Raw genomic sequence first — 25785 nt, 5'->3', positions numbered from 1 at the left:
CTAACTTACATTCTATTTTGTGTATTTTATACTTTATTATTTGCATTAAAACAAATGATCCTACAAACAAGTTTCTTCTGGTGAAGAGCTTAGCTGTAGTATAAAGGAAAGAGCAGTGCCAACTTTAATTCCTGAGTTTTTTCTCATCTTAGATGCCTAACTGCAATGGCATTTAATCCACTTGTCCATACACTGTGGGCTAAATAGCAGCCGCAGTAGAAAACTTAGCTCTTGTTTAAGACAAAACTAGTTTATTTTAGTTCTAAATACTTGGCAACAGATATTGTATTTGAGAACTGAAATTTCAGGTTTATCAAGTTAATTGATCTTTATCTTGACTATTCTGTGGAACAGTATGGAATAATGCTGTTCTAAGGATAGTTACAATCACTATTCTGAAGTACTTTCAAAGCTGTGAAAATATTAAAAACAAATGACACCCAAAAACTTTTTACAGTTTTAAGGATTTTTGCACACACTCAGATTTTAAAAAGACCCACAAATCAAGACAGTACCAAGCTTCTGTTATATGTATATTTTATTTGAAGACAGTCAATCTTAATAGTATTAACTTCTCACCTTTACCTGTAAGAATAAAAAGTGATGAGAAGCGTCATTCCATGACTGGAAGAGTAGACATTTCAGAGTCATCCAACTCCTTCATCCCTTTACTTCATGTTGTCTCTTAATAGCTTAAGAAAACAGATTGCTATTTTTCTTAAATTATGAAAAAGTTTGTCTCCCTAAAGGCTGGAGCATACAACTTAGCCAGAGATTTACAACAAAATGGTTGTCTCTTTTTAAAGAAACACACCATTTCTGGTTTTTCTCATCCAATTTTCTTCAACAAATATTGAGGACCTCTATGTTATAAGAGGACAGAAGCTCTTATTTTAATTCAGACGCCCATTTCAAGATGGCTATTTAACTGTAGCAGCTGTACTTGGTAGATGTCAGCTGTTTTCAAAGATGACAAGTCTTTATTGATGTAGAGCAGTTTTCAGATCCTATACTAATAGGAATGTTCAGTTATGGAAAACAACTACAAGACAGTAATCAAAATTCTTCTAATGTAGCCTACACACATAATTTCAATTTCACGAATCCGTGAAGATTACAGAATCTGTATTATTTAGTAAGTTTATTAAAGGAAGTGAGGGAAAGAGGCTTGTTCTTTTCTGTGTTAAATTTCTAAAGGCCTTAATTATTTAATTGTAATTATGAACCTACATAAAGGACTAGACTGCAAACGTTCAGTAAAATCAAGGTTAAATGACATGATTAAATTGTGTGGTGATCAGCTACATTCTCTTAATATAAAACAGGGATTCACTTTCCATGCAAATCTCAAAAACTTTTCCTGAGAAAAATTGCCTGGCACAAAATAACTGTATACTGAATAAATTGTGCTATAATAGCTCCCTGTGTGGACACTTCATTCTGGAATAGTAAGTAGTTGTACTCTAGAATAAATAGACTACTCACAAAATGAAGTAATCATAACTGAAAAGTAAATTCACTCTGTTGGGAATAGAGGGTCTTCACTTGGGAACAACTCATTCAGACTAGAACATGTTCTCAGGTTATGCCAGTCAAGCTGACTAGTAATATCCAGGCAAAATCTTGTACCTCTACAAGGGAACAGCACCTGGTACTTCTGTTGTAAAGAACTCAAAGCAAACCTTTCCTATAATTTTCTTGCTACACTGAATCTCTTCTCCACCATGCTGATGCAAAGTATTTTTCTCCAAGACAGTGACTGTCACCAAGAGACTTGACTTTTAGCATTAGAACAGAATCCTCCACATTCATTTTGAATATAGTTCGCAATCTCTTTCTTTCTTCCAAATCACTTCTATTTTGCACTGATAATTGGGATCTTTTTGGTAACTGAGCTCACCTGTGCCTTTCTACATTACTGCAAGCCAGAAATATATCCATCTGGAAATGCTGCACTAGTGAAGAAAGAGATTAAGCCAGGTTGGTGGTTTTTGTTTGGTTGGGTTTTTTTGGTTTTTTTTTTGTTTGTTTTGTTTTTTTTTTTCAAAAAAAGGGTACAAGTCTACCATTATCACTGCAAAAAAGTAAACCAGCAACTTCTATCCCAATTAAAATAAATCCCAGTTGATTTATGGTGCCCATATCTATTAGAGGTAGGACACCATAGCAAAACAAAAATGTTTTAGGAAAACATTCAGAAGAGTAGAAAATAGGTATTTAAAAACAATACAGAACAAAAGAATATTTGATCAAAATCAGTTCAATTGAGATGAATAATAGTAATCTGCATCTCTTCTAATACGCATTTTTCTTTCCAGGTCTTTTAAGGTTCTTACTGGAATAAGCAAAGTTATCAGGAACCAAAAGACCATCAAGAGAAAATACAGAACATGAGTGAAGATGGGATTTAAGACTGAGTAATAGATGAGCAAATTTAATAATTTAAGGAAGATTATGCAGTGCATGTAAAAAAGTCAGTAAAGAAAATTAACGGACTTAGTACTACTGTTATGCAGCAAGCTTTTTACACACAAGATGTCACTAGGCTCACAAAAAAAAAATTAAGTCAGGTTCTTCAGGCTAAGCACAGTAAAGCCACAGTGACTCACACCAGCTGTGAATCTTGTCCAGCATCCCAGTGGTAGGATACAGTCCCTCTAGATGCAAGTAGGCAAGACATATGTCTAAATTCTTGTAGTATTATTTCATGTGATAAATTAGGAAAGTGGAACACTATATGATGTAATAATACATTGGGTTAGGATGTCTGCTAGAATTTCCCTCTAAACACAAATACATGTGCTTGATGACTGATGACTCAAGTCCGTTAGTTCATGCTTTGAAGTGGATTTTTTTAAAAAAAAATAAATCTGTAATTAATTCAGCCAGTGAAGGAAGACAAAAAGCAATGATGCCAACAGCATTCAGATTTTACCAGGGCTCTAAGTAACTTTTCTACTACAACACATCTTTAACCAAAATCATAACTATACAGTTTATATGATTTTCAAACTGATCTCATGTCAGATAACTTTTTGAAAATATAGAACTAAAACTTTTTAGAGCTGTTTTGGGACAAAACTATTTATTACTTCTTTTACATACTTCCTTTCTGATTTGGTCTAAATTTTCTGCAATTGGAGGCCTTTATATTAATGATGTGTTTATAATTCAAAATTGCTCATGAATCTTACCACAATTTAATACTTACTTGATGATATTTATTTTGTGGCAAACATGCTTAATCCTCATATTATTCATTCAACAAAGTTAAAATGACAGTTAAGCAAGACATTCTCTTATTATAAGATTTAAATGACATACCGATACTTCCTCTTCTGCTGCAGTATCCATATGGCTGTGAAAACTGGATCTGTCATCATCTTCATCCATATAAACTGGAGGTTCATGAGATGTCATGAAAGTTGAAGGTTTGAAAAGATGTTTATTTAAAGGATGCTGCCGTCTACTTGATGACTACAGTGAAAAAATGATATATTCTTAAAAAACATTCCTTGGTTATGATTTAAGTAATCATCATTGATAAAACCTTGCCAGATATTTGCTCTTTTGCACTAAACAGTCTATTGTGTTTCCAATTATTTTTACTCAAACCTCTATATCAGAGCCTCTTACGGCTGCAGTTTGTCTCCCCCATAACAAGTGAAGTCAGGTGAACAGCGCAACACTTCTTTAGTAAGAACCCAGTAAGAAAGAGCCCGTACCATAAAAACACTTCCACCTAAATAAATGAGACTGGCAACAACAGAAAAACAGAAAATAAAGCTGTTACAATTTTGAAGACTGAGAACCAAACAGCAAAGATAATAAAAGATTTCCAAGAGTCATGAATAGTGTGAGACTAAACAGAGAAGTAGTTTTGCATAGGTCCAAGATCCAAGAGACCAGTCCATGCTTGATGCTTTATCATCAACTTCTGCTATTAATCTGTGCCCTAGAATTTCTAAGTCTAAGCTAATTGTCCAGATTTCTTTCCTAGTCCAGGGAGAGAAAAGGCAATTCATTCCACCATAAAAGAGGTTTCTAAAAGTTAGAAAGAATTGCTCTCTGAAGGTTCTTTTTCATTACCACTGACTGGAAAAGGAAACTAAAAATGTTAGATGATATAAATTACCCCATTAGTGTATATCTAAAACCTTTCAACTTTAATGCTGTCTGAAGGTGTAGAATGCATGGCAGTTTTAAAATAGATTACTTCAAGGCACTCAGCCCCTATTACTTATTCCCCATGGAAGAATATTAAATATCAAAAAAGAAGAATTTAGGGTGAATGAAACTGACTCAACTTTTTACTTAGCTACTTTCCAGACCAGCATTTTGACATCTTAAATGCCAAATCTTACATTCCTCAATTTAAAGAAAACAACGTGAATCAAAAATGAGAACTATGAAAAGTGGTTTTTGTAATAATCGTAAAAGAGAGGATTGTCTTACACTGTGTCTAGCTTCTGTCATAGAGATAAAGCATAAGGAATATTTACAACAGTTAATACTTTCTCTTTTTATGCAAGACTTTTTAACCCAAAGGTTTCTGTATCAGTTACAAACCTGTAACCCTAGAATACAACCATTCATTCTCTAAAGAGGGATTCAACCTCTAAAGAGGGATTGAACATTATTTTACAGTTGTGCACCGTTGAAAAAGTAAAGGAAAGATCACACAAATTGTCTTACATGGAATGTAACTATGCAGACAGAAGTATAAAAAGGAATTGAGACTAGTTCCAGTCACTCTTAAGGAAAAAGATGACATCTGTAGTAACGATTGGAAGCTGGCACCTCAGATCTGCAGAACAACTACAGTGCATGCAATAAAAATGAACATTTTGTTCTAAGGCTAATGTACTATCCATTGTGTTGAATTTTTCCACCTTCTGCTTTATGATCACTGACTTCCTGTGTTTTGCTGTTTTTCTGGTTTCCTTCACGATTTCAAGCCCCCACCCCTCAATATTTCCATTTATAAGGTTAGACAGTATTTCAGCTTGAGCTGACACAGTGATTTGAATTTTCTGTTAAGAGAAAACAGATCTGCACTCAATACTAGATCTGGAAATCAAGAAAGGGAAACTATGCCTACGCTTAAATAGCAGCACTGTTATGCACACGGTTATGACCTGGGAATTAACTGAGGATTTGAATTGTCTTTTTAACTTGATTTTACTTCTGTTGAAGAATGAACTAAAATACTACACAAAAGCAGACAGTTAAAAATCATTTTTCCTGTGGGAAATGTATCTTCTGGATTAAGCTTAAAAGCAGGTGCACTAATGATATTATATAAGCATTAAGTTGAAAATGGTAAGCCATAATTGAAGAACTGAATACTAGAGTCCTAAATCTCTGATTCAGTTTTATTTTCACCAGTAGTAGATAATGGTTATACAGGAAAAGAAACTGATGCATCCTGTTTAATTTCCTGTATTGCTTATCAGAAGAGACGTTATGCGCTATGAGAAGATATACAGAGTAACTTCAACAAGTTGTTCAAGAACTAAATAGGTTTCTCACCCCCCCCAGCAGCCATTTATAAAAAGCATCCTGGGCAATCCCCATGGAGAAATGCAAGTACCTTCTTGTGAAGCATCCCTTTTGACACAATTATTTACATTAAATATATCTATGCTTTTTATTCTCCCATAGATACGTGCTTTAATTATCAGCATCCAATTTTCATACTTCTGTTATTGGCAATAAAGCAGATACCGCAGTTTATAGCATATGTACATAATCAATATCAAGATAAGAACGAGCACAGCGTAAGCATGACCCAGGCTTCCAACGCCCCTTGCATTTCTTTTCTGCCACGTTACATTATCTCCACTGGAGACCTGGGAATAACTACAGCCCGGTACAGCACTGTCAATCTGTGCTCTAAGTAGACAGCTATATTAGCAGACTGAGAGCTCAATTCCCCCATATACGCTATTTGTTTGATTTTTTTTCATCTGCTGTATTTCTTATGTGGGATACAAATATAAAATGGAGACGCTACCTTAATACAAACCAGGGCACAATGACCTTACTCTTATGACTTGGTGATAAGGATATGAATCGCACTGTGAAAACACGTATTACAGTTGTTCTACACATAAGCCTAAGAAAAATCTGTAGGATAGTAGCATTACTATTGTAGTATGAGAACATTAAGAATTTTATAAAAAAGTATGTTTCACTCTTGGTTATGCTGTGTTTGTACGCACATCAGTGGGGTTAAAAAACTTTATGGATCACTGTTCAAATTAGTAAAAAATATGGTTACAATGTCACACGTACTAATTCAGTATTGCCACTATTTATCAAATACAATGATCTGCTGCCTGGTAGCATTGCTCACATTCCCTAATAACAGTCTTGCCAAATAAAACAAAGAGGAAAGAAGAAAAGACATGTGACTAAGGTAATCTAAAATGGTAATGTGAAATAAAGAACTCAAAGGATTATAATTTTCAGAACTAAATTTTCAACCCCTTTTGAAATTAGCCCCACATTATGGTAAACTGTATAAGTAATTTAGAGTTCTAACAGATGAATCTCACCACAGTATTTAAGGTATCAATGTTTCCAGCTGTTTTTTTGGTTCTTCTGCCAGAAAGCGCTTTTCCAATAGACAAGGCAGCAGACAGAGTCATGCCTGCACCTTCCCTGCCTCTGTTTATAGAGCAGAATAGTAGATTAAAATCCTGGTGAAAGTAAAATGGCATTACCATGATGGATGGCAAACTGGAAAGCCTCTGATATGAGTACTCATTGTTTGCAGTAACTTCAGAGAATACTAGGAGACAACTGCAGTTGTGTAACACTTTAAATAATTAGAGACGAGTTGTAGCTGTAGCAGATCTTTCTATCAGTAACTCTGGCAGTAACTTTTTTTCCCCACCTTTTAAGGGACTAAATCTGCAAATCTGCATTTTTGCAGAATCAATGTAAGACTTACTCTATGCTTAATCAGAAAACATCATGGACAGCTGGATGCAAAAAAGTAATATTACTCTACAAAATGCCATTTTAACAAGTTTTAAAGAACTTTTGTAAAAACAATGGTAACAAAAAAACCAAACCAAACCAACAAACAAAACCCCCACAAAACCTGAGACTGCCCTCTTCAAATGCCTAGGGTCCTCATTAGTACCCAAGAGTACTACATCATTTAAATCAAAATATATGACTGGTCAGCATAGAAATCTAGAGTCTTGTCTTTTGCAAATTAAGAAGATTTCTCAGGACCATATTATTTTCTCATCTATTCCAAAATGAGGAAAAGCACTGTATTTTAATGGTCATTTATATGACCATTCTACTTTAATGGCCATATGTGTTGCAAATCAAAATAAAACATGATGTTTCAGTCTTAAGCCTATGCTTGTGCTAGTTCAGTATGCTCAGTTATACATAATTTTCTTTGGTTTCCTTAAGATGACAGTACGACATGAATTATAGGGCTCCTTATCCTCTTCCAACAGGGTTCTGATTATCCTCTTCTAGGTCAATTACAGTAAACTTACAAACGAGGAAAAAGTACCCCAAGACCAATCATTCAACCCTGTTGGATCAGCCTGCAATCTGACTGCTATGTTCTCTTTTCTGACACTTCATGTCCCTGAGATTATCCGAGAGAGATGTAATAAACTGATGTTGATGTGAAATTAGAATAATACCCAGCTCACTATATGGTGCTAATAAAGTAATCTTTTTCTTTTGTCATTAAGAAATACATGCAAGGTGGAACTACTAAGAAAGCACTAATCAAGACTTAAATCTATTGAAAATATTAATTATTTAGACTCAATTTGCACATAAATTCAAACAGAAATACAGGATTTCTGCTGTAATATTGTCTCACCTTTTTGGAGTATAAATATAAGTTCGGAGTTCTTCCCGGAACTGGAATGCCAGCTTTAGTAAGTTTAATAAAATATTTTTGCACTCTACTGGCAACCTAGAAAAAACAACATGTGACAATTAAATGTCAAATGAAATGTAACAGGCCTTCACTTCAAAGTTTTGCCAGCACTGCTACATTAGTTCAGAATATAAGGACAGGAAATCCTCATTTTCTACTTTGCGACAACTACTCTAAGCATTACCTGTCTTGCAATGCTGCGCTTGTACTATTTCTAGATACTTTGAAGGCTTCCAGAGAAAAAAAAACTACCATTGTTTAAAAGTACACAGGAAATCTAGAAAAATTGTGATAGAAAGGAAAGAATTTTAGTAGTTTGTTATCTGCTGAAGCTAAACTTATTCCTTCTTAACAACGACAGATAAATGATGCATAGTTAGCATACAGAAAGTACTTATACATTTCATTTACGAAATAAGTAAGCACATATTTTAATTTTTTCAGTTATGGAGACATATAAGTATAGATATGATCAGAGATGAGGTATATTGAAATATTAAATATACTTTTAGCTGAAAGCATACAATTGAAATAAGAGAAATTAAAATACTGTAAACACAGAACATCAGCATTTTTTGCTTCTGCTCAAAGTGGAGAAATTATGTCATTTTAGGGGGAAAATCCCAACAAGTCAGGTGCAGAAACACTCGGTGTATCCATATCTGTGTCCTTTTGTGGATCTCGGCCCCAGCAGAGAACTAATTCTTCTATCTGTGAATATTGACATGTCTGCTCATTCTACAGTATTGAGGTGCAGGAAATTCAGCACTCCAGTGTAACTCAATCTGAGAACAGTTGGTGTCACTATACTTCCTATAAAGAATTAAATGCATGCTGTCAAAATCTAATGAACAACTAGGTCTGGCAGCTTTGTCGCGGGCTTTGGGGCACTTTTAAAGAATAAGAGACACTGTCATTACTGAAATGCAGGCCCTGCTGTTACATTTTTAAGAAAAAATGATTACTGAAAAGATACTGGATTGTATTTGTTGCTATTTCAGGGGAGAGAAAAAAAAAAAGTCAAGGAAAGGGATTACTTCTCAAAGTGTTACAGTTGTTACCTGCTTTGCTGTTCTATTCCCCAATTCATCAGCTATCTTCTGCCACCGCCGGGACTCTACTTCTTCTGGTGGATACTTCAAAAGCAATTGCTCAAGTTTTTTCTAAATCAACAGGGACAAAAAAATAAATACATTATTCCTAGTATAGGTATAAGTTGTCAAAAGATGAGCATCTGCACACATGTGACTGAACTTCTAAGTGCTTTAAACATCATTACACAATTTGCTTTTATTCTCATATATGTTACCACAGCTACAAGATGGAAGAGTTTCCAATTACCTGTTCCTCTACAGTCCACAGCTGGTTAAAAGTTTCAGGTTTGGTCTCGTCACAAAGTCGCCCTCTTATCATCTGCTCAAATACAGCATATAAAATGGAATATATGTTTAGAAAAAGTGCACTTAGAACTTGATTTTAACCCTTTTCCTACCCAAGTAAAACCAAAACCAAAGCAAATAAACACATGAAAACTTGAAATAAAATTTGCCTAAACAAAAAATAAGTTCTCTGATTTAAGTACATGAATGAAATGTCATCACCAACATTAACATGTGAAGTAACAGTTAAGGTTATCCACACATCCATATTAAAAAATAAAAAAAGGTACTATTTTGTAAAATTTTATCTCTCCTCTTCTAACAACTACCTGTGGACGACTGTTTGTAGAACCTTCTGGACCATCACTTAAAGGCAAGACAGAGTATGAAATAGACTCTCCGTCCTTCTTGGGATCCAAAGGACTTTTTGGTCTTGCAGGTATACCTACTGTAAGCAACACAAAACAGGAATTATTAAACCTCCACACTGGTCATATCTTTCTTGCAATGTATGCCCACTTTCCTTTTACCTTTATCAAAAATGAGCTTCACTCTCCTGCTGTTACGTTTTCGGTTTTTGAATTCTCTCTCAAAGTTTCCAAGGCTAGTGGTGTATTGGTCCCAGGCAATCTCAGGGAGCTGAACAACTCTCTGAGGATATGGAAGACCCATATCAACCTGGAAAAAAAAAAAAAGTTGAAAAGTGAAAAGCAATATTTAACGCAATCGCTGTATATCCAAACAAAAATCTACAAATCCTGAAAAGTTATGAAAACCTGCTACTGCTTTTTAGCTAACAATAGAATTCAAAATCAGAAATTTTGAAGTGCCATGCAGCACACAGTCTTTTTAAGGAGAAGACATCTTTCAAGAATAATACACAACAGTGCATATAAAATATGCAGCGGCACGGTCAATGATGGCTTATTGAGCATAAAACTTTAAAGAGTCTATTTCACAGTTGAAATCAAGTGTTTCTGATTTCTATATCCTGTTACTGTCTATCTCTCTTTTCTTTTTTTGTTTAAATATACTGTTTGCCCAGCATCTGTATCTTTCTTAACACAGGAAACTATAGGACTTGGAGTTTTATCATCTGATAAACCTAAACTCCTCCCATCAAGCAAATCAATGTATATTTTACACTGATTTTGCTGTTTTCTGCCTAGAATACAACTGTTGCAAAGCTCACCACTTTATTTAAAGGTCAACCTTAAGGGTATCATTCCTTTGGTTTGGAGACAAAAATACACCAGATACTTTCTATTAGCATTAGTTTTTCCCCATACAATGATTATCAAATACAATACTATTACATCATGCATGCTATTAACTCATCTCAAAATTTAATGGAAAGACAACTACTGAAACCAATGGGCTTACATCAGACCTCTCTTTAAACCTAGGTCTCTACAAACCTAGCAAAAGAGCACCATAAAATATCTACTTCATTCTTCACTGAAATACAACATATTGCTACCAAACTAGAAGGTCAAGTGCGTTTGTCACTGGTAAATGTGGCAGTGAGAAAGTATTCAAGCTTTAAACATTTTTTTCCAGTATCCCTGTTACTACACTTTTTTTTTTTTAAAAAGCTTGAGAAGAAAATGTTTCCTTATCAAAATTAATTCTCCTCCATCAGACAATATTCTATTAAGTTATCCAGAACTCAGGTATGTTTTCTAGTGTTCATTTTGGTTTTAGGCTATGAACTACATTTCCTGGTCTTTAAAAAGTACCCTACCAAATTCACTCATAGCACAACGTTTAATTTCTCTCATGAGAAAAGTTATGAATTCTTGATCTGATGCGTTACTATGAAGTACTTCCAGTCACCTGCAGATTTCAGGTTCTCTTTAAATACCTACATTACAATTAGAAATTTAAAGATTACATTTCTACATACCAAAAAAAAGAAAGCATATATAATAAAATAATTTAAGACCTATGACTTACAGATTTAATAAGCAAACAAAGGGCCATTTTTGCTCAGCAGAGAAAGGTTTTTAAACTCATAATGTTCACACAAGTGTGTGTGTATATATATATATTTCTCTGATTTCTATAGATGATGAATTGCTACTTATTTAAAAAAAAAAATCCGAGTAAGACTTAAGAAAAGCCCATTGAAATACCTTCTTCTGGAGTCTTTCCACAAATCCAATAGGATCTTTCAGTGCTTCTCTCTGGTGTCTGCCTAAACTTTCAAGGTCTTGAACTGCTTGAGTACGTTGAGCCTCGAGTACAGCAATCGTCTGTAACAGTCTCTGATAACTACAGAGACAAAGGAAAACATCTCACTAAATTTGTCTTTAAAAGTGACACCTCCCCCATCTAAATACTAGCAATGATTATCTACTAGTATCTACTAGATTTCATAGCTTATCTGAAACAGTTCAAAGACATTTTGACTGAATTATATAAAAAATTATATCAAAACTATTTTAAATAGTAAATGAATTTATATAAATGCATGAGAAAAAAAAATTAACTCCCTCCTCCCCCCAGTGATTTCCTTCAAATACAAATTCTATACTAGCTAAAACAATATGGTATCAGGGACAACCTATTCATATTCTCAATAGCTATGACCAACAAGCTTTGCTCACAAAGTTTAAAAAAACACGAACAAAATGACCTAATTTGTCTTCCACTTCAAAATCAGCTTCCTTCTACCCCAATATATGAGAGACTACCACAGAATTTAACATTTTGCTCAACCACCCACAGAGTGGACAGGAATGACCTAGAAACTGTATCTAAACATTTCATATAAGCCTCACTTGAAAGCAGAATATAAGAATCATTTATAAAATATAGCTATAAAATAATGAATAAGTAATTTGCAACACAAATACATACAAAAGAGATTCCTCTAAGAATACAGAAGCTGATTGAAAATGTCAGCGTTCCCTCAAACCTGCCATCCCAGATGCACATATAATTTTGATTGTCTGTTTAACAGACACATTTGTATCTGTTGTACCTGTACCCAATAACATACGCTTCCCAAACTGTTTTCTATAAAGCTAACTCAGAGTCAGGAAATCATACAATATTATAATATAGCCTTTAAAAAACAGGTAACTACATGTAATACTTTTTATTAGCTTTATAGTTAAAGTTGTCCACTTCAGTTTCTGAATCATGTAGTTACCCGTGGCCCCTGCTGTTGCAAATTATTACGTATCAACTTAACCTTTTTCATGAAAATGTTTTCTGACATTTAATATTACACTTGTATTTTAGTTCAGCACAAAACGCAACCTAACATATACTAAAATCAGGTAAGATCTACTCACTACTACACATTTCACTATTCCCTCGTTGCTAAAACAAAGACAAGCTTAACACGATGAATTCCACACGTATTAGTGAAAAGATCCAGAGGTTACCGAGCTAATGCAAGTTTTTCAATTGACTGCACTGGTAATTGGGTAAGGCTTTAAGAGGAGGGAAGTAAACAGCCTTGAGGCAAAATACAGGCTTCATACCATCAAATATTTGAGTTTACACCTAGACATTAAACTGCTGCCTCCCCAAGAAAAAGGGTTATTTTCTTTCCACTCGAATGTAATATTTGCAAATATAAAATAGAGCCATCCGCTATGAAGTTTGAAAGTAAAATAATGAGCTTGTTTAAAAACAGTAGGATACAATTCTGTTATGAATTTATTATTCTTTAAATTTGTCTGCACATACTCAGGTTTATCTGCAACTAAGACCTAAAATGCTTGTTAAATAGGGTGTTAATATTGGAACAGTAGTGGAATATTTTCACTACTGGAAAAGTGCTCCAGTTGCTTCTAAACAAAATAACTTTGCAAAAAGCATGATAATTAACGGGGCTATTCTTGAACAGGCAAAAACAAACTTCAGAAATAGCTTACAAAACTAGTGACAGCACATCAAAAGTGGCCTGAGACCATACAGTAGTTCAGACTGTTACAGGCTTACAGGAATCGTCACATGCGGAATTAAGGTCTTTACTTAGTTTTTACAAATAGCATCTGATTACTGCCTGGCTTTGCGCTGGGCAACCTCTGTCCATGCTCAGGTGGACTGACAGCACTTCTTATGCAGAAGTCTGCCTTGCATGCTCCAGAGCAATGAAACATAGGCAGGCTGCTAACGTGTTTGATGTAGGTGCAGCTGTAACAACCCAGAAAAGCTTAATGATATCTGGGGAGATGATTTAACCTGCACAACAGAAAGCCTTTTTCTATGAATAGGCACCAAACTTCTCTACAAGACCCTGGAGTTAACTCTAGTCACAGTAACAGAGGCTCAGTAGCATACACACATACACAAAAAATTGCATCTAAGAAGATGTTAATAAATACCTGACTTTCTTTTCTTGAGCCATTTTACCTCATTTATCCAAATTGCATTTAAGTGATTGCTTTTCCAAATTAAATTGAAAGAAAATAATAACTTCATTTAAAAAATTTACATACATAGAAGAAAAAAAGCAACCAAATGTTGGCGATTAGATGAAGTGCTAATTTAACGATGATTCACATGTGTAAAGTGGGGGAAGAAATCATCTTAATGAGGTGGCCTTAAATAATTAAGTCTGAACAGAAAGAGAAGAAATTACATTTGGGGAGCAACAGCAAACAAAACTTGAACATTAAACTCCGATTACTTCCCTCCTTAAAATATTCATGTGACCTCACTGAAGTGATCACAGACTTGAAGATAAATGGTTCAGAAACAATACCTCTGGTCTTCATGGAAATATGGAAAGTATTACAAGAATGTCAGAATCATTCAAAATCATGTCATGTGATGTTGATCTGTAGCTATAAAACACTATTATCATGAAATAACTCAAGAGAGAAAAAGGGGGTTTTGAGCAAACTGTTCAGACAAAAAGATTTCCTGGCAATTTTTGTACCTCTGCTAAAGAAATGTATTAACTTGGAGCTATTTACTTTAACTACTATATTCAGATTTTATGACTGAATATATTCTGAAGCCCAGAAATAAGAGTGTAATGTTATCAAGTGAGTATCAGAAGTACTGAAATGCATGAAAATGTGCTTTTTGGGGTCTGTCTTCGCCAAGAAAAAATTGAAAATACTAATACTGAAATACGTAGTTTACATATTCCACATTTAGGTACTTCCCATTTGCTGCAGTACTACATTCTCTCTAAACTGCTGCACCTCCTTTTAAATTCCAACAAGACTTTTTAACCAAGCATATTATAATAAGTCTGTATAAGCTCTTTTAAGTTTTGAACCACTACTGTTTTCACAGGTTTGTACAGGCTTTTATTATAGTCACGTTGGGCTGGAGAACTGAAGTCAAGTATTGCTCTGAAAAAGCAGTAAGCCAAATAACAATGTACATGTTGAGCACTTTCTCAAAGTCTCTTCTCTGTCTGTTCTGGCGGCTTAGTCTCAAACAGACACATAATACTGCTGCCGCATTAAGTGACAGACAGTGTGCACATAATTTCCAAGACTTTTTTAAAAAAAAAAAGAAAAGAAAATGTGGCTAACAATTTTACTATCCATCTTCCAAAGTTCTTTGTAAATAAGTGCAACAATTATGATTTAAACTACCTCCTGCACTTGTGCTAACGTTCTCCAAAACTGAAAAAGCCTAATGAAGGTAAAGAGAAAGTAACTGGAACCTTGCTCACTAGTCTGCTGCAAAACTGGCTCCATCCTTCAATGAGGCAATCAAAGAGCAACGATCTCTAAATTATCTAGCTTCGGTTACATAATTTTCTCTGAAAGATCTGTGAGGAATTACCAAGGAAAGTTATCTCACATCCTCTGCCAAAACAAAACAAACTCATACAACTAAAAATGCATAATTGGAGCAAACTCAGTGTCAGTCAGATCCCCTACACCAACTGAAGTTACACTTTTCTCAGTTCTAATTACTAAATTGTTAGCACATACAAAATCCAAAGCAGTTTTCTGTGTAGGAAAACTTTCGTTCTACAGAATGTAATTCTGTGTTTCCACAATCTCAGTATTGAAACACTCTCGTAACTTCTTAAATCATGTTAAGTGCCAGGAATCTTCCAGATGAACACTTGAATAATTCAGTATACTATAGAAACAGTTTCAGTATCTCTATGCTGAAAAACCTTGATTAAAATGGGTTTTTGAGGGACTAATATTTTAAAAAAAGGAAAGCCACTTCTTAGAGATTGATACTGATCAGCAGGGATTCCTGCTGATTCTGCTGTTCTGCCGCAGTGATAACTTCCACTCTTTTGGATTGCTCCATAAAATAATTATCCCATAGCAGAGCCATAATTCTGGAAGTCCTGCCATAAGCAATTGGTTATTACACTATTCGTTTCCATGAACTTTGTTCTAACAATGATTAGGGAGACAGCAGCCTCCTCTCTTGTATATTATAAAGGTTGAAAATAGCGTAGCTACTAACTTAACGAGACCCATTTCCATTTGATCCAGTTTTCTGAGATCTACTTTCAAGATGGTTTCTTTGCCCCATTCCTTCCATCCTGTGATAACACTATTTACATTTCCAGACCGAAGTACGCAGAGTAACACCACAGGTTTTATTTTCTTTGCATCAGGAACCAACAACGGCCTTTAGAAAGCACTATATACATTTGGAGTCAATTTGACTTAAGAATAGCGCGTTTCTTAAGTTTACTCTTAGTTTTTATACTAAATGACTTAATACTAGCCTGGACAAGAGGCCATACCATTCAGCATTTTTAAATAAATTCATTTCAATACATTCTCACACAGAAAAGACTGTACTGTACTTTAAACCTTAAGTGAAAGAGTGATGTGAGAAACTTGATACTACAAAATGAAGATTTTAACTTTTAGGTGGCTAATTCAAATTAGTGGATGGAATAAAGTAAGTGAAGCTTTTCAGTTAAATTGCGGTAATAAATGTGAAGCATCAGTTTTGTCCTGTTGGACAATGTAAGGGGCAGATGTAAAAGTGGCTGTTGGTAACATTCACAAACACCACAAAAATGTCAAGCCTCCTCTAAAAATGAGCCCCCTACAAAGTCTTAATGCTCAAACATTTAAGAACACATGAGAAATTTTTCTGCCGCTGGTCTTATCCACAAAAAAAGAATTTTCATCTTAAGTATCTTTATCCAAAGTAAACTTACACACAAACTTGAAATTAGCAAGAGGTATATCAAAACACTACAATGTACCATTTGTTGGAGTTTCCTCATCTAATATTACCACATAACTACAATATATTTCCTCACCTTTTAAGCTAGAGACTTAGAAACAGCAGTATTACTTCTACTCTCCCTTCAAATGAAAATAAACGGAAGGAGGTCCTTGCCAATCCAAAATTTAGTCCTTATTTCATCTTTTTCAACCTTACATAATCACCTCTGAATATAATGAATATTCTCACATTTACTAATATATAAACTCATGCAACTTTGACCGCCTCAAAGTTTTACACTGTATTCAGACAATCTTGCAGACACATAGCTACATGTTTATTACGCGCTTTTAGCATGAACCATTTATGGATTTAAAACACTTGCATTTTCTCACAATGATTTTTTTTCCCTTATTTAAAAATTATTTAATTATTTAATTATTATCATTGTTAGATCATCAATGCATCTCTATTCAGTATTTTTTAAAAAGTTGACAATATATAAAATACTTTTATAAAGCTAGCAGATGACAAATGTGACATTTATTAACAATGGAAAACTGTAGCAAGAAATTATTTGTAAATTATTATATAAATTACAATACACAAATTATAATTTATATAACAACATGAGCACAGAGTTCCCTGTAATTTATCATCTGGATGCTCACAGAAATTACTTGAAATGAAAAAAAGTTACTTTGTCAACTATACGTGCCTTACAAACATCATTTAGTAACTTGCAGAGATATGCACTTTGATGCCTGATTAAAAAGAAGTGACATCCTCTCGACTGATAAAATGCTGTGCAGCTAATGATCACCTTCCAATCCCAAACTAACTGCACTTCTACAGTTGTGTGAATATAGGTCACAATAAAGTACAGTAATCATTGATGACGACAACATAAAAACGTGTGTGCCATAATTTACTTTTTGTATTAGAAACACATCATTTCTTGTGGTAGGATATGCTTTAAAAGAAGGCGTATGCCCTTCTCATAACAAAACATGGCTAAAATATATGTAGAAAAATATCAACTTTATAGCAACTTGTTTTTTGTATTTCCAAGAGCTGAGACACAAAATCGCTATGTATCAGTAATGGGGAGGATTTGAGCAAATCTTTGTTTTATTGCCATCTGCTGGCACTCTAGCAAAGTACAGCTTAAAACCTGCTCTCCTATACCTAGTCATTTATCACTCTGGGTTTTGGTCTACTAGCAGCAATTCAGAAAAAAAAAAATCCCTTATTAGATGCTAAGCTAAGAAAGTATTGGATATTAAACACGTTATATTATAAGACTGAAAATTACTGTAAGAAAAGGGAAACATTAATTGCACTTAGAATTTCCAAGTTAACCCAAGGCAGCTGTAGTAAGAGATTAGCTTGGCTTCCTGGAGAAATCTTTATGTCACATCAAACAGAATCTTCTCATTTCAAAGTGTGTGCGCTTTGGTTTGGGGTTTTGTTTGTTTCAGTTCAGAAATATCAGATAATGCTCCCAGCTCTTAAGCTTGGCCTGAAATCTTTGCCAGTCTAACGATACAGCAATTTTGACACTGTAGTTTCTCACAAATTATTCTGATGTGCATCTGAGATTTAAAAAAATCTGTTAACGCACTAGGGAAGAGTGCTGGAGTTCAGTGCTAGACTTGTAGAACACACGACAGCAACAAGGAAGCAGAAGAGACTGATGAGGAGTGGCCCTTCTTTGATCTCCCTTCAGAAACAGAAGAGTTTAAGGGCACAATCAGAAGGGCATATATCAACTCCTGCCAGGACTTATAAAAGCATCTTTGCCTGAAGAAAGCAGCATATGGTAGGTTTTTACTTACCTAATGCTTAGATACTATGACCAAGGTAATCTACTTAGAGCCAATTCTGCAACTCATTATGAAATTGTTTTCCACTCTACCTTCAACTCTTTACACATACTGTAATTTACTGTACTTTATCCATACTTAATATTCATACTTCAGACATTTTAAAATATTTCTGAGATAAGTAAACAATGAAACTGCAACTCCATTTTATACATGAAACAACTAAACCATACATTAAGTGGCTTCTCCAAGTCTACCATGCCAGTAACAGGAAAAAAAAAAATCGCAATTTCTGAATGCCAGCCTCAGGCTGTAATATACACCTATTTAAAACAAAACAGAACTAAGCCAAAAAGCGCTTTTTTTTTTTTAAAAAAAAAAAGGACATTTAAAAAAACTCCAACAAACCTGAAACCAAACCAGAAAACCCTACTGCAGTCTTTTACCTGGATGCAAAAGAGACATTTTCCACTCGAATTTCACCGTCCTAACTTTCACAGCTCCAGACTTTGTATTGCAAGCATCTGCACAATATTTTATTGGTTATGAACTTGTTATGGCTCTCTCTTTCTTAAATCCTTAACTCTGCCCCAGAAACAGAACCCCCACTCATATATTTCTATAGGCTTCATTCTTGTCAAGAGTTGTCCACCACACTCAGCTGGATTTAGCTGTGCAAAAGCACCTTTACCAAATATCCACAGTTCCAGCAAGTTTTCAAAACTTTTAGTAGCAATTAGGTCTCTGTGCCTCTGAACAAATGTGTAACTTGTCTCAGTCTTGTCAATATGAAAGGTTAAAACATCATCCATCAGTCCTCCTTCAGTTAATATTGTAAGTTATATTTTAATCTAGCCTTTTGATCTTCCTTTAACAGCACTTTCTAAAGTATCTGCCTGCAGGACAGTGACCTTTAGTAGGGAAAAAGATAGAGGTCTCTGCCATTCCTCTATTTTCAAGGCTTGGAGTGACACAAGGAAATGGGAGTACAATTGTTTTTCTCACAAGAGGCACAGAAGGACAGACTGACAGTACCCTCCAACTCTTTCTCCTCACTTCCCATCACCTCTAATGAGAACGGTCCCAATTTCTTTACTGAGAAAAAAATACCACACAGATTCCTCTACTATCTCCACTTAGATGTTCTTCTCTAAAAAGATGTTGGGGAAAGCAGCCATTCAGAAGGGGCTCTCTTCCAGAGACAAAACAGGAACAACCTGTTACCATGAAACCAACTGTACAGAAATCCTCTGAACAAAAATATCTGAGAAAGTTGACCACACTGATTACGGAACTCCTTCAACTCACTCTACATCAGTTTATGCAGGTTTTCACTAAAACCCAAGGAAGAATTACTCAGGTGTATATTTGTGCTGGAGGAACAAATTAACATAGTCCATCAAGTAGGCTGTTACAGTAATATCTGAAGACTATAACTAGATACAAGAACATGATATGCAACCATGAGAAACTGAATGTTCTAATGGCAATACAAAGAATTATTCACTCAATCTTTTTTGGGTAAAGAAGGGGAAGAAAAGTTAGAAATAAGGAAGAAAATAAGTAAAATGTATATTTTTATTAGTGTTCACTATGATAATAAACCATGGGACAAACACAGTTGGTCCTTGGCTTAAGGAAGCATAAAACTTTCAAAGGTTGTTATTCAAAACAGCAGCACATCATCACCTTGAACTGTGCAAAGCAAAATAAAGATATGCAGTAATGAAAAATTAAAAATCATCTGACTATTCCTACCAAGAACAAAATTTAAAGGAAATGAAAAAGTAGGATCTTTCATCCCCCCTCAAAATACCACGTAAGTACTTTCTAGTACCGAAGAAACACCTATCCTGACTAGAACTTACTGCTGAGACTAAAACAAGCACTAATACATACTGCTTGTACAATTCCTTTCTAAAAGATCCTGCCACTCAGTTTTGTAGTTCATGATGGAGATGCTGTCAAAACTTCACGTAAGACCAGAACAAATACTTAAGATTGGTAATGGAGTTATCATTTAAAGCTGGGTTAGTTAAAACTGAAGAGAAAAGATACCCACACTCTCACAGCATATGCCAGAACGTTCTTGTTTTCCAGGTGGCATCATTCTGCTTGCTAATGTTTTAGTGAAATACTTGTACATCCCTACGAAGTAGGCAATGATGTTAATATAATTCATTCCTTGTCCCATCAGACATACATTACATTGGTATAACCACACTTTAGCACTTCTGCTTTTGCTAAGTGTCCCTTGTGTGCCTAGCCAAAAACACAGCCAGAGTCTTATTCTCCACACAGCTGTGCTGGGTGAATACATTACTACCCCAACTTTTCTTGATTTTGTCTCTCTTTTTTGAAATCAGGACCATGAATTTACTGCAATATTTGATTTTTTTTTCAACTGATATTTCCTACACCTCAAAACCATTTTTATTATTTACTAATGCTTAATTTTCCAGTTTAAATGAATTTCCTAATGAGGATCCTTAGAAATAGTAAGCATTTCCAAATGAACAGGCAAGGAAAAAAGCTTCTACCTTTTTCTTTATTAAAACAGTAAGTTTGTGGGGTTTTGGGTTTTTTTTAAAATTTGTGCTTTTTTCCCCGCATGATTTTTGATCTATGTTGATCAAACACGTTGGAAAGACAAGTTGAGTTCCTTTATGTTCTCTAAAACCTGGCAGTTTGGGAAGGGGGACAGACCATAACTACTGTCTCCACAAGAGAAAGGCAAGCAGAATTCAACCGTTACTCCTCACATTCTGTGGTGAATCCATCAGTACACACAGCCACACACAGTGCCAAGCCAGCCAGCAGGGAAGCAGCTCTGTGCAGGAGAGCTCACGCTCCCTCTTCTAGGGCACGATGCTGCAACAGAGGACTCTTGGAGGCAAGAGCGAAGGCAGAAAAAAAGAAAAGCAGGTATCATGCCAATCAGGAGAGAAGAGAATTCAAGGAGCAAAGGACACAAATCCAAAAGAAATCAAGCTTTGTTTTCCACAGGATGCATTATTTAAATGAGGACTGCACTGTGTTTGATGGTGCTGTTCACTAGGATTGTGCTGTGGCTGACAGCAAGATAACTATGTTCAGAGTAAGAAAAATGAATTTGACAAATGTACTTGACATTTAATGGCTCCTAGAGTAAGCCTATTACTAGAGAGAGGAAAACAGATGCAGCACATGCCCAAGGCATTATTTCTTGCAAATTAAGAACTCTAGTGCTTATCGAATAGTTTATGTAATTATAAAACATGATTCTATGATAATGAAAATACTTGGAACTAAACCTTAATCTTTAGTCCTGCAATAATTTTGCATCACTTATAACTCTTCCACTGAGAAGTATTTACAAATAGAAATGATCTTATAAAACATAATAAAATAATAATGCTGACAGTAAACAATTCTCAAAATACTTAATATTTTAAGCTGGGGTAAAATATATTGAGGATTTAATTAATAAATGTAGTCATATGCCCATTACACTATCACATGTTTTAGTAACACAATTATCTGCAACACCAAACTGCAGTTAATCAGAAACTCGTATTAGAAGTTTCTACTTGATTACCATCATTATTTTGCAGATAAACTAGTTGCAGCATTCAACTTCTACATGAAATGACATTTTTACTCTAAAGCTGATTTAATTTTTTGTTACTTACTAAGAACACAGGCCAATCTACCTCTGAAAATCCATCTCTGAAAAAAGTACCAATTTTCCATACGTTTAAGTTTTACATTAATAGGTAGTTTAAACAAGAAATCACTGTATGCTACACCACTTTTGTGTGGTGCAAAGGATGAAAACAAACACATTGTAATCTAGTATATATAGAATATATGCACTTTCTAAAAAAATTAACTTCTATTACTCTCCAATGCTAAAAATGTATACTTCAGCAATTCTTCTATGCTGATGATACATTCTATCAGAGGTTACATTGTTACAAAGCAGTTACCATTTTGTAACATTGTTGACCCCAGTATGAATTAAAACTGCTACTACAAAGTTACTTGATTTACTTGAGTTATACCAATTCCTTTTATTCCTTAAGATGAAACAATGTAACAACCACAGTCTCTATGATTCCTAGGAAAATAAGAGGAATGTGTTCTTTAAAAATAATATAGGAGGATAATTTATTGTATAGTATTAGGTACTCATAGCTACATGACATCACTACAAAGGAATGTTAGATTATCTGACTTGTCTGTACATTAAAACAAATCCATACTGTGTGATAAATCTGACCACAATTCTGAGAGATATATCTGAATATATGGGGATAAGTTACAAAACTGATGTAACCATTTTTATTCTTGCCCAATATATATGAAGATAGACATGGAGAATTTATCTTAAAATGTTAATGAAAAGTAGTTTAATTTTAAATACTAATTGTCATCCAGCTAAGGAAAAAACACGGTGCAGGTAAAATTAGAAGTTTACCTCACTGAAAAAGACTGCTGCAGGATTACGTTAGAGTTACACTTTAAGAAGATTCTGTTTATGGCAGTTCTCAAACAATTGGTATGGCAAGGTACACCAGACCCTATTCTAACAAGTCCAGTACACATGAACTTTTATAGAGAACTGGATTTTAATGGCATTCATTAGGCAGAAACATTTGTGACTGAATAAAATACAAACCCTGTACCACAGAAAATGCCACAGATACTTCTTTTCTTTCTCACATTCATATAATATTAAAAGTGCATCCAAAGACATTAACAGTGTTACTATGAATTGTCATTTAACATTTAATCAGATTGTATAATCCTACATGACACACTGTCTTTCCAAGGCCTCTGCAACAATACAACCCATAGCAGGTAAGAATTCATAAAACTGAGTTTTAAGAGATGTATTAAAATATTTCATTTTAATCTGTCTTCAGTTTAAATGTTAGTACGGGTAATATGATTTTAAATATTATAAAGTAATAAATGAAACCAAAGATATATGAAAATATCTATTTACTGAATAAACGCAAGGTCCTAACTCTTGCAACTGAATACCCGTAGGCGAGTGCTCGTGCATAATTCTTATATCTCAGAGGGCTTGCCTACAGGCCTAAGCGGTCCCTATTAAAGCTAATCACAATTTACAGGATCCTAGAAATACACTGTATTATATGCACATGAAAACTCAATTCCTCAATTACACTTTCATCTAGAAATCAGAGTAAAGTGTTAAACAAAAATTTTCCCTCGAGCAACCTAATACCTGCCAAACATTGCATATCTCCAAAGAGAGTACATAGAGAGAAAGAAGAAAAAAAGAAGAAAAAAGGCACTAAATGAAACATTGGGCAAAGGGGAAAATATACGGAGAATAAAATATTGCTTAAGATAGAAAACTGAAGTAAGCTACTGCACTGTAAGAAAGAATTAAACCATAAACAGATACAGCAAAGACATGAGAAAAACTCCTGAGGAAAGTCATATGCAAAACACTAGGCACAGCATGTAAAATTAAGCAGTGTAAAAAGACTTAAATCAACAAGCTCAGTTTTGATGAAAATATCTCAAGAGAAAAGGCAAAAGTTTGTGAGCTAGAACATATAACCAAAATTCTCAAATATGCATCAACCCAAATTTTTCTGAGAGGAATCATAACACACAAAAATTCAAACTGTGTGTGTAATAACAGAAAAATTAACCGTAACAATACTTTACAATTATACAACCCCCTAGATCAGTCTGTTATTATCTACATGAACATCCATGTTGTGATAAAATTTCTGTTTAGATATCTTGGATTTGTCTTTGTAGGAGGGATCTATTTTATTAAAGAGGTTGTGGAACTTCAATCATTTCAGCCTTCTCTCTGAATAATATTATTCCATAATTTGCTTTCTGTGATGATTTTTCCCATTATATCATCCAGCTTTCCCAGAAATATTAATATATGAATGTTGTTTAAACATGACAACATTCAAAAAGCAAAAAATTCATACAAAAATACCACAATATACATTTTTCTTATAGCAAGTCTTATCAACAGCTGTTGAAGGTTTTGGTATATTTATATTTTATCAATGTTACAATAACTTCTTGGAGAGTGAAAGTCAGCTGTATGAATGTGTATATCATCAAGCTATGTAACAGAACAAGAAACAATATAAGTTTACATACAGACGAAATTGCTTCTGCAACACAGAGGAATATAGCTTTTTTTTCCACTGTGGAACATCCAAAGAATGATATCAATGCCTTCTTGGAGAAACCTGCCTCCTCAACCTAGCCATGATGCTAGTGTCACTCTGAATTTGCTTTTAAAAGAGAATATAAACCAGAGAAAAATTCATCTATAAAGACAAGTTTAATCACAAACTGATGAAGGACAGAAAAACAAAGCTGTGTATCATTTGAAGATCTGATGAGCAGAAGACCAGCATACTTTGCTTAGCCAGAAATATCACAGGCAAAGCGAACAGCCTTCACCTGACAGAATGCGAACCCTGGAATTCTTTGCATCTGACTAACAGGGGAAAACATTTCTGCTAACATCTTTTTTTTTTTTTAGTTTAACGTCTTAGAAAATAAGCACCAAATGAGATTAAACAAGGGTATAATTAAGACACTATTCAAGAACTGTAACACGTGAATTAGGAGTATCCTCTAATGAACTATTTTTAAAACTTGAAAAAGGATGTAGTGCACTGTATTTGGTTATCTCTTGAACTAAGAAGTTCCAGATAAAGGACAATTGCACTCAAATATTAAGATACAAAGTATTTTAGAAGGATCCTATTACCACGAGGAACCATCAGAATACTAGATGTATTATCTTGCAAATATAAACACCAACAACAAAGACTGCCCATAATTTTCCAATTATATCAACATTTTTTTAAAGGGAAAAAAAATCCAGCTAACACTATCTTCAGTAGCATGCTTCCCTTCTGAAAGCAGAATTTTTCCTTTCTTGATCCAGAAGAGAATTCTAGCTTTGACTTTTGTTGCCACAAAAAAAAATCAGTAAAACATGAAATAGGATAAATATAACAGCAATTTCTTTTGGAATTCTGCATTTGGGTAGCAAGTTAGTAGCAAGCTACCAAGTCTTACTGCGATTTCAAAAGCTCCTCAACAAGCTCTCGCAAACAGGCTGCCAGTCTGAACAACCTGTCGTATCATCAGAGTAACTGTGTTTGTTCCAAAGCTAACACTAGGGCACGTTGCTGAAATTTTTCAAGAACAATTTAGATCTGTCTTTAATTGTAAGAATAGAAAAAAATTACTTTTATTTTTACAGCACTTACATCCAGTTGCAGATTTTGATTTTTAAAAAATGCATTTCAGACATGTTTAATTTGAAAGAAGTAAAAATTGAGGCTACATCTAAAAATCTGGTATGATCTTAGTAATTTTTCCTAATAAATAAAGGAATAAATAATATATCTTTGTCCTAACATAACTAGTAAAGTCATCCTACATACAGATACAAAAACATCCAAAAAACGTCCAAAGACAACAGTCCATTATTTCCTATTTATAATTTAGG

At 34.3% G+C, this 25785-nt stretch overlaps 1 protein-coding gene across 4 annotated transcripts in view; it reads right to left on the bottom strand.

Moving 5' to 3' along the window:
- The window catches only part of ZZZ3 (zinc finger ZZ-type containing 3), a 61059-nt gene that overhangs the window by 3885 nt on the left and 31389 nt on the right, over positions 1-25785 (bottom strand). For all 4 annotated transcript variants that reach the window (XM_054833310.1, XM_054833309.1, XM_054833312.1 and 1 more), the window contains exons 4-10: positions 11439-11577; positions 9834-9981; positions 9633-9751; positions 9266-9337; positions 8986-9087; positions 7865-7960; positions 3325-3477 (exon numbers count right to left, since the gene is read on the bottom strand). In XM_054833310.1, coding sequence (XP_054689285.1) covers positions 3325-3477; positions 7865-7960; positions 8986-9087; positions 9266-9337; positions 9633-9751; positions 9834-9981; positions 11439-11577 — 829 coding nt within the window. The remainder of the gene's footprint in view (positions 1-3324; positions 3478-7864; positions 7961-8985; positions 9088-9265; positions 9338-9632; positions 9752-9833; positions 9982-11438; positions 11578-25785) is intronic.

Source organism: Grus americana, chromosome 8, assembly GCF_028858705.1.
Source record: "Grus americana isolate bGruAme1 chromosome 8, bGruAme1.mat, whole genome shotgun sequence".
Classification (NCBI taxonomy): domain Eukaryota; kingdom Metazoa; phylum Chordata; class Aves; order Gruiformes; family Gruidae; genus Grus; species Grus americana.
This window is presented reverse-complemented; position numbering and strand designations above follow the sequence as displayed.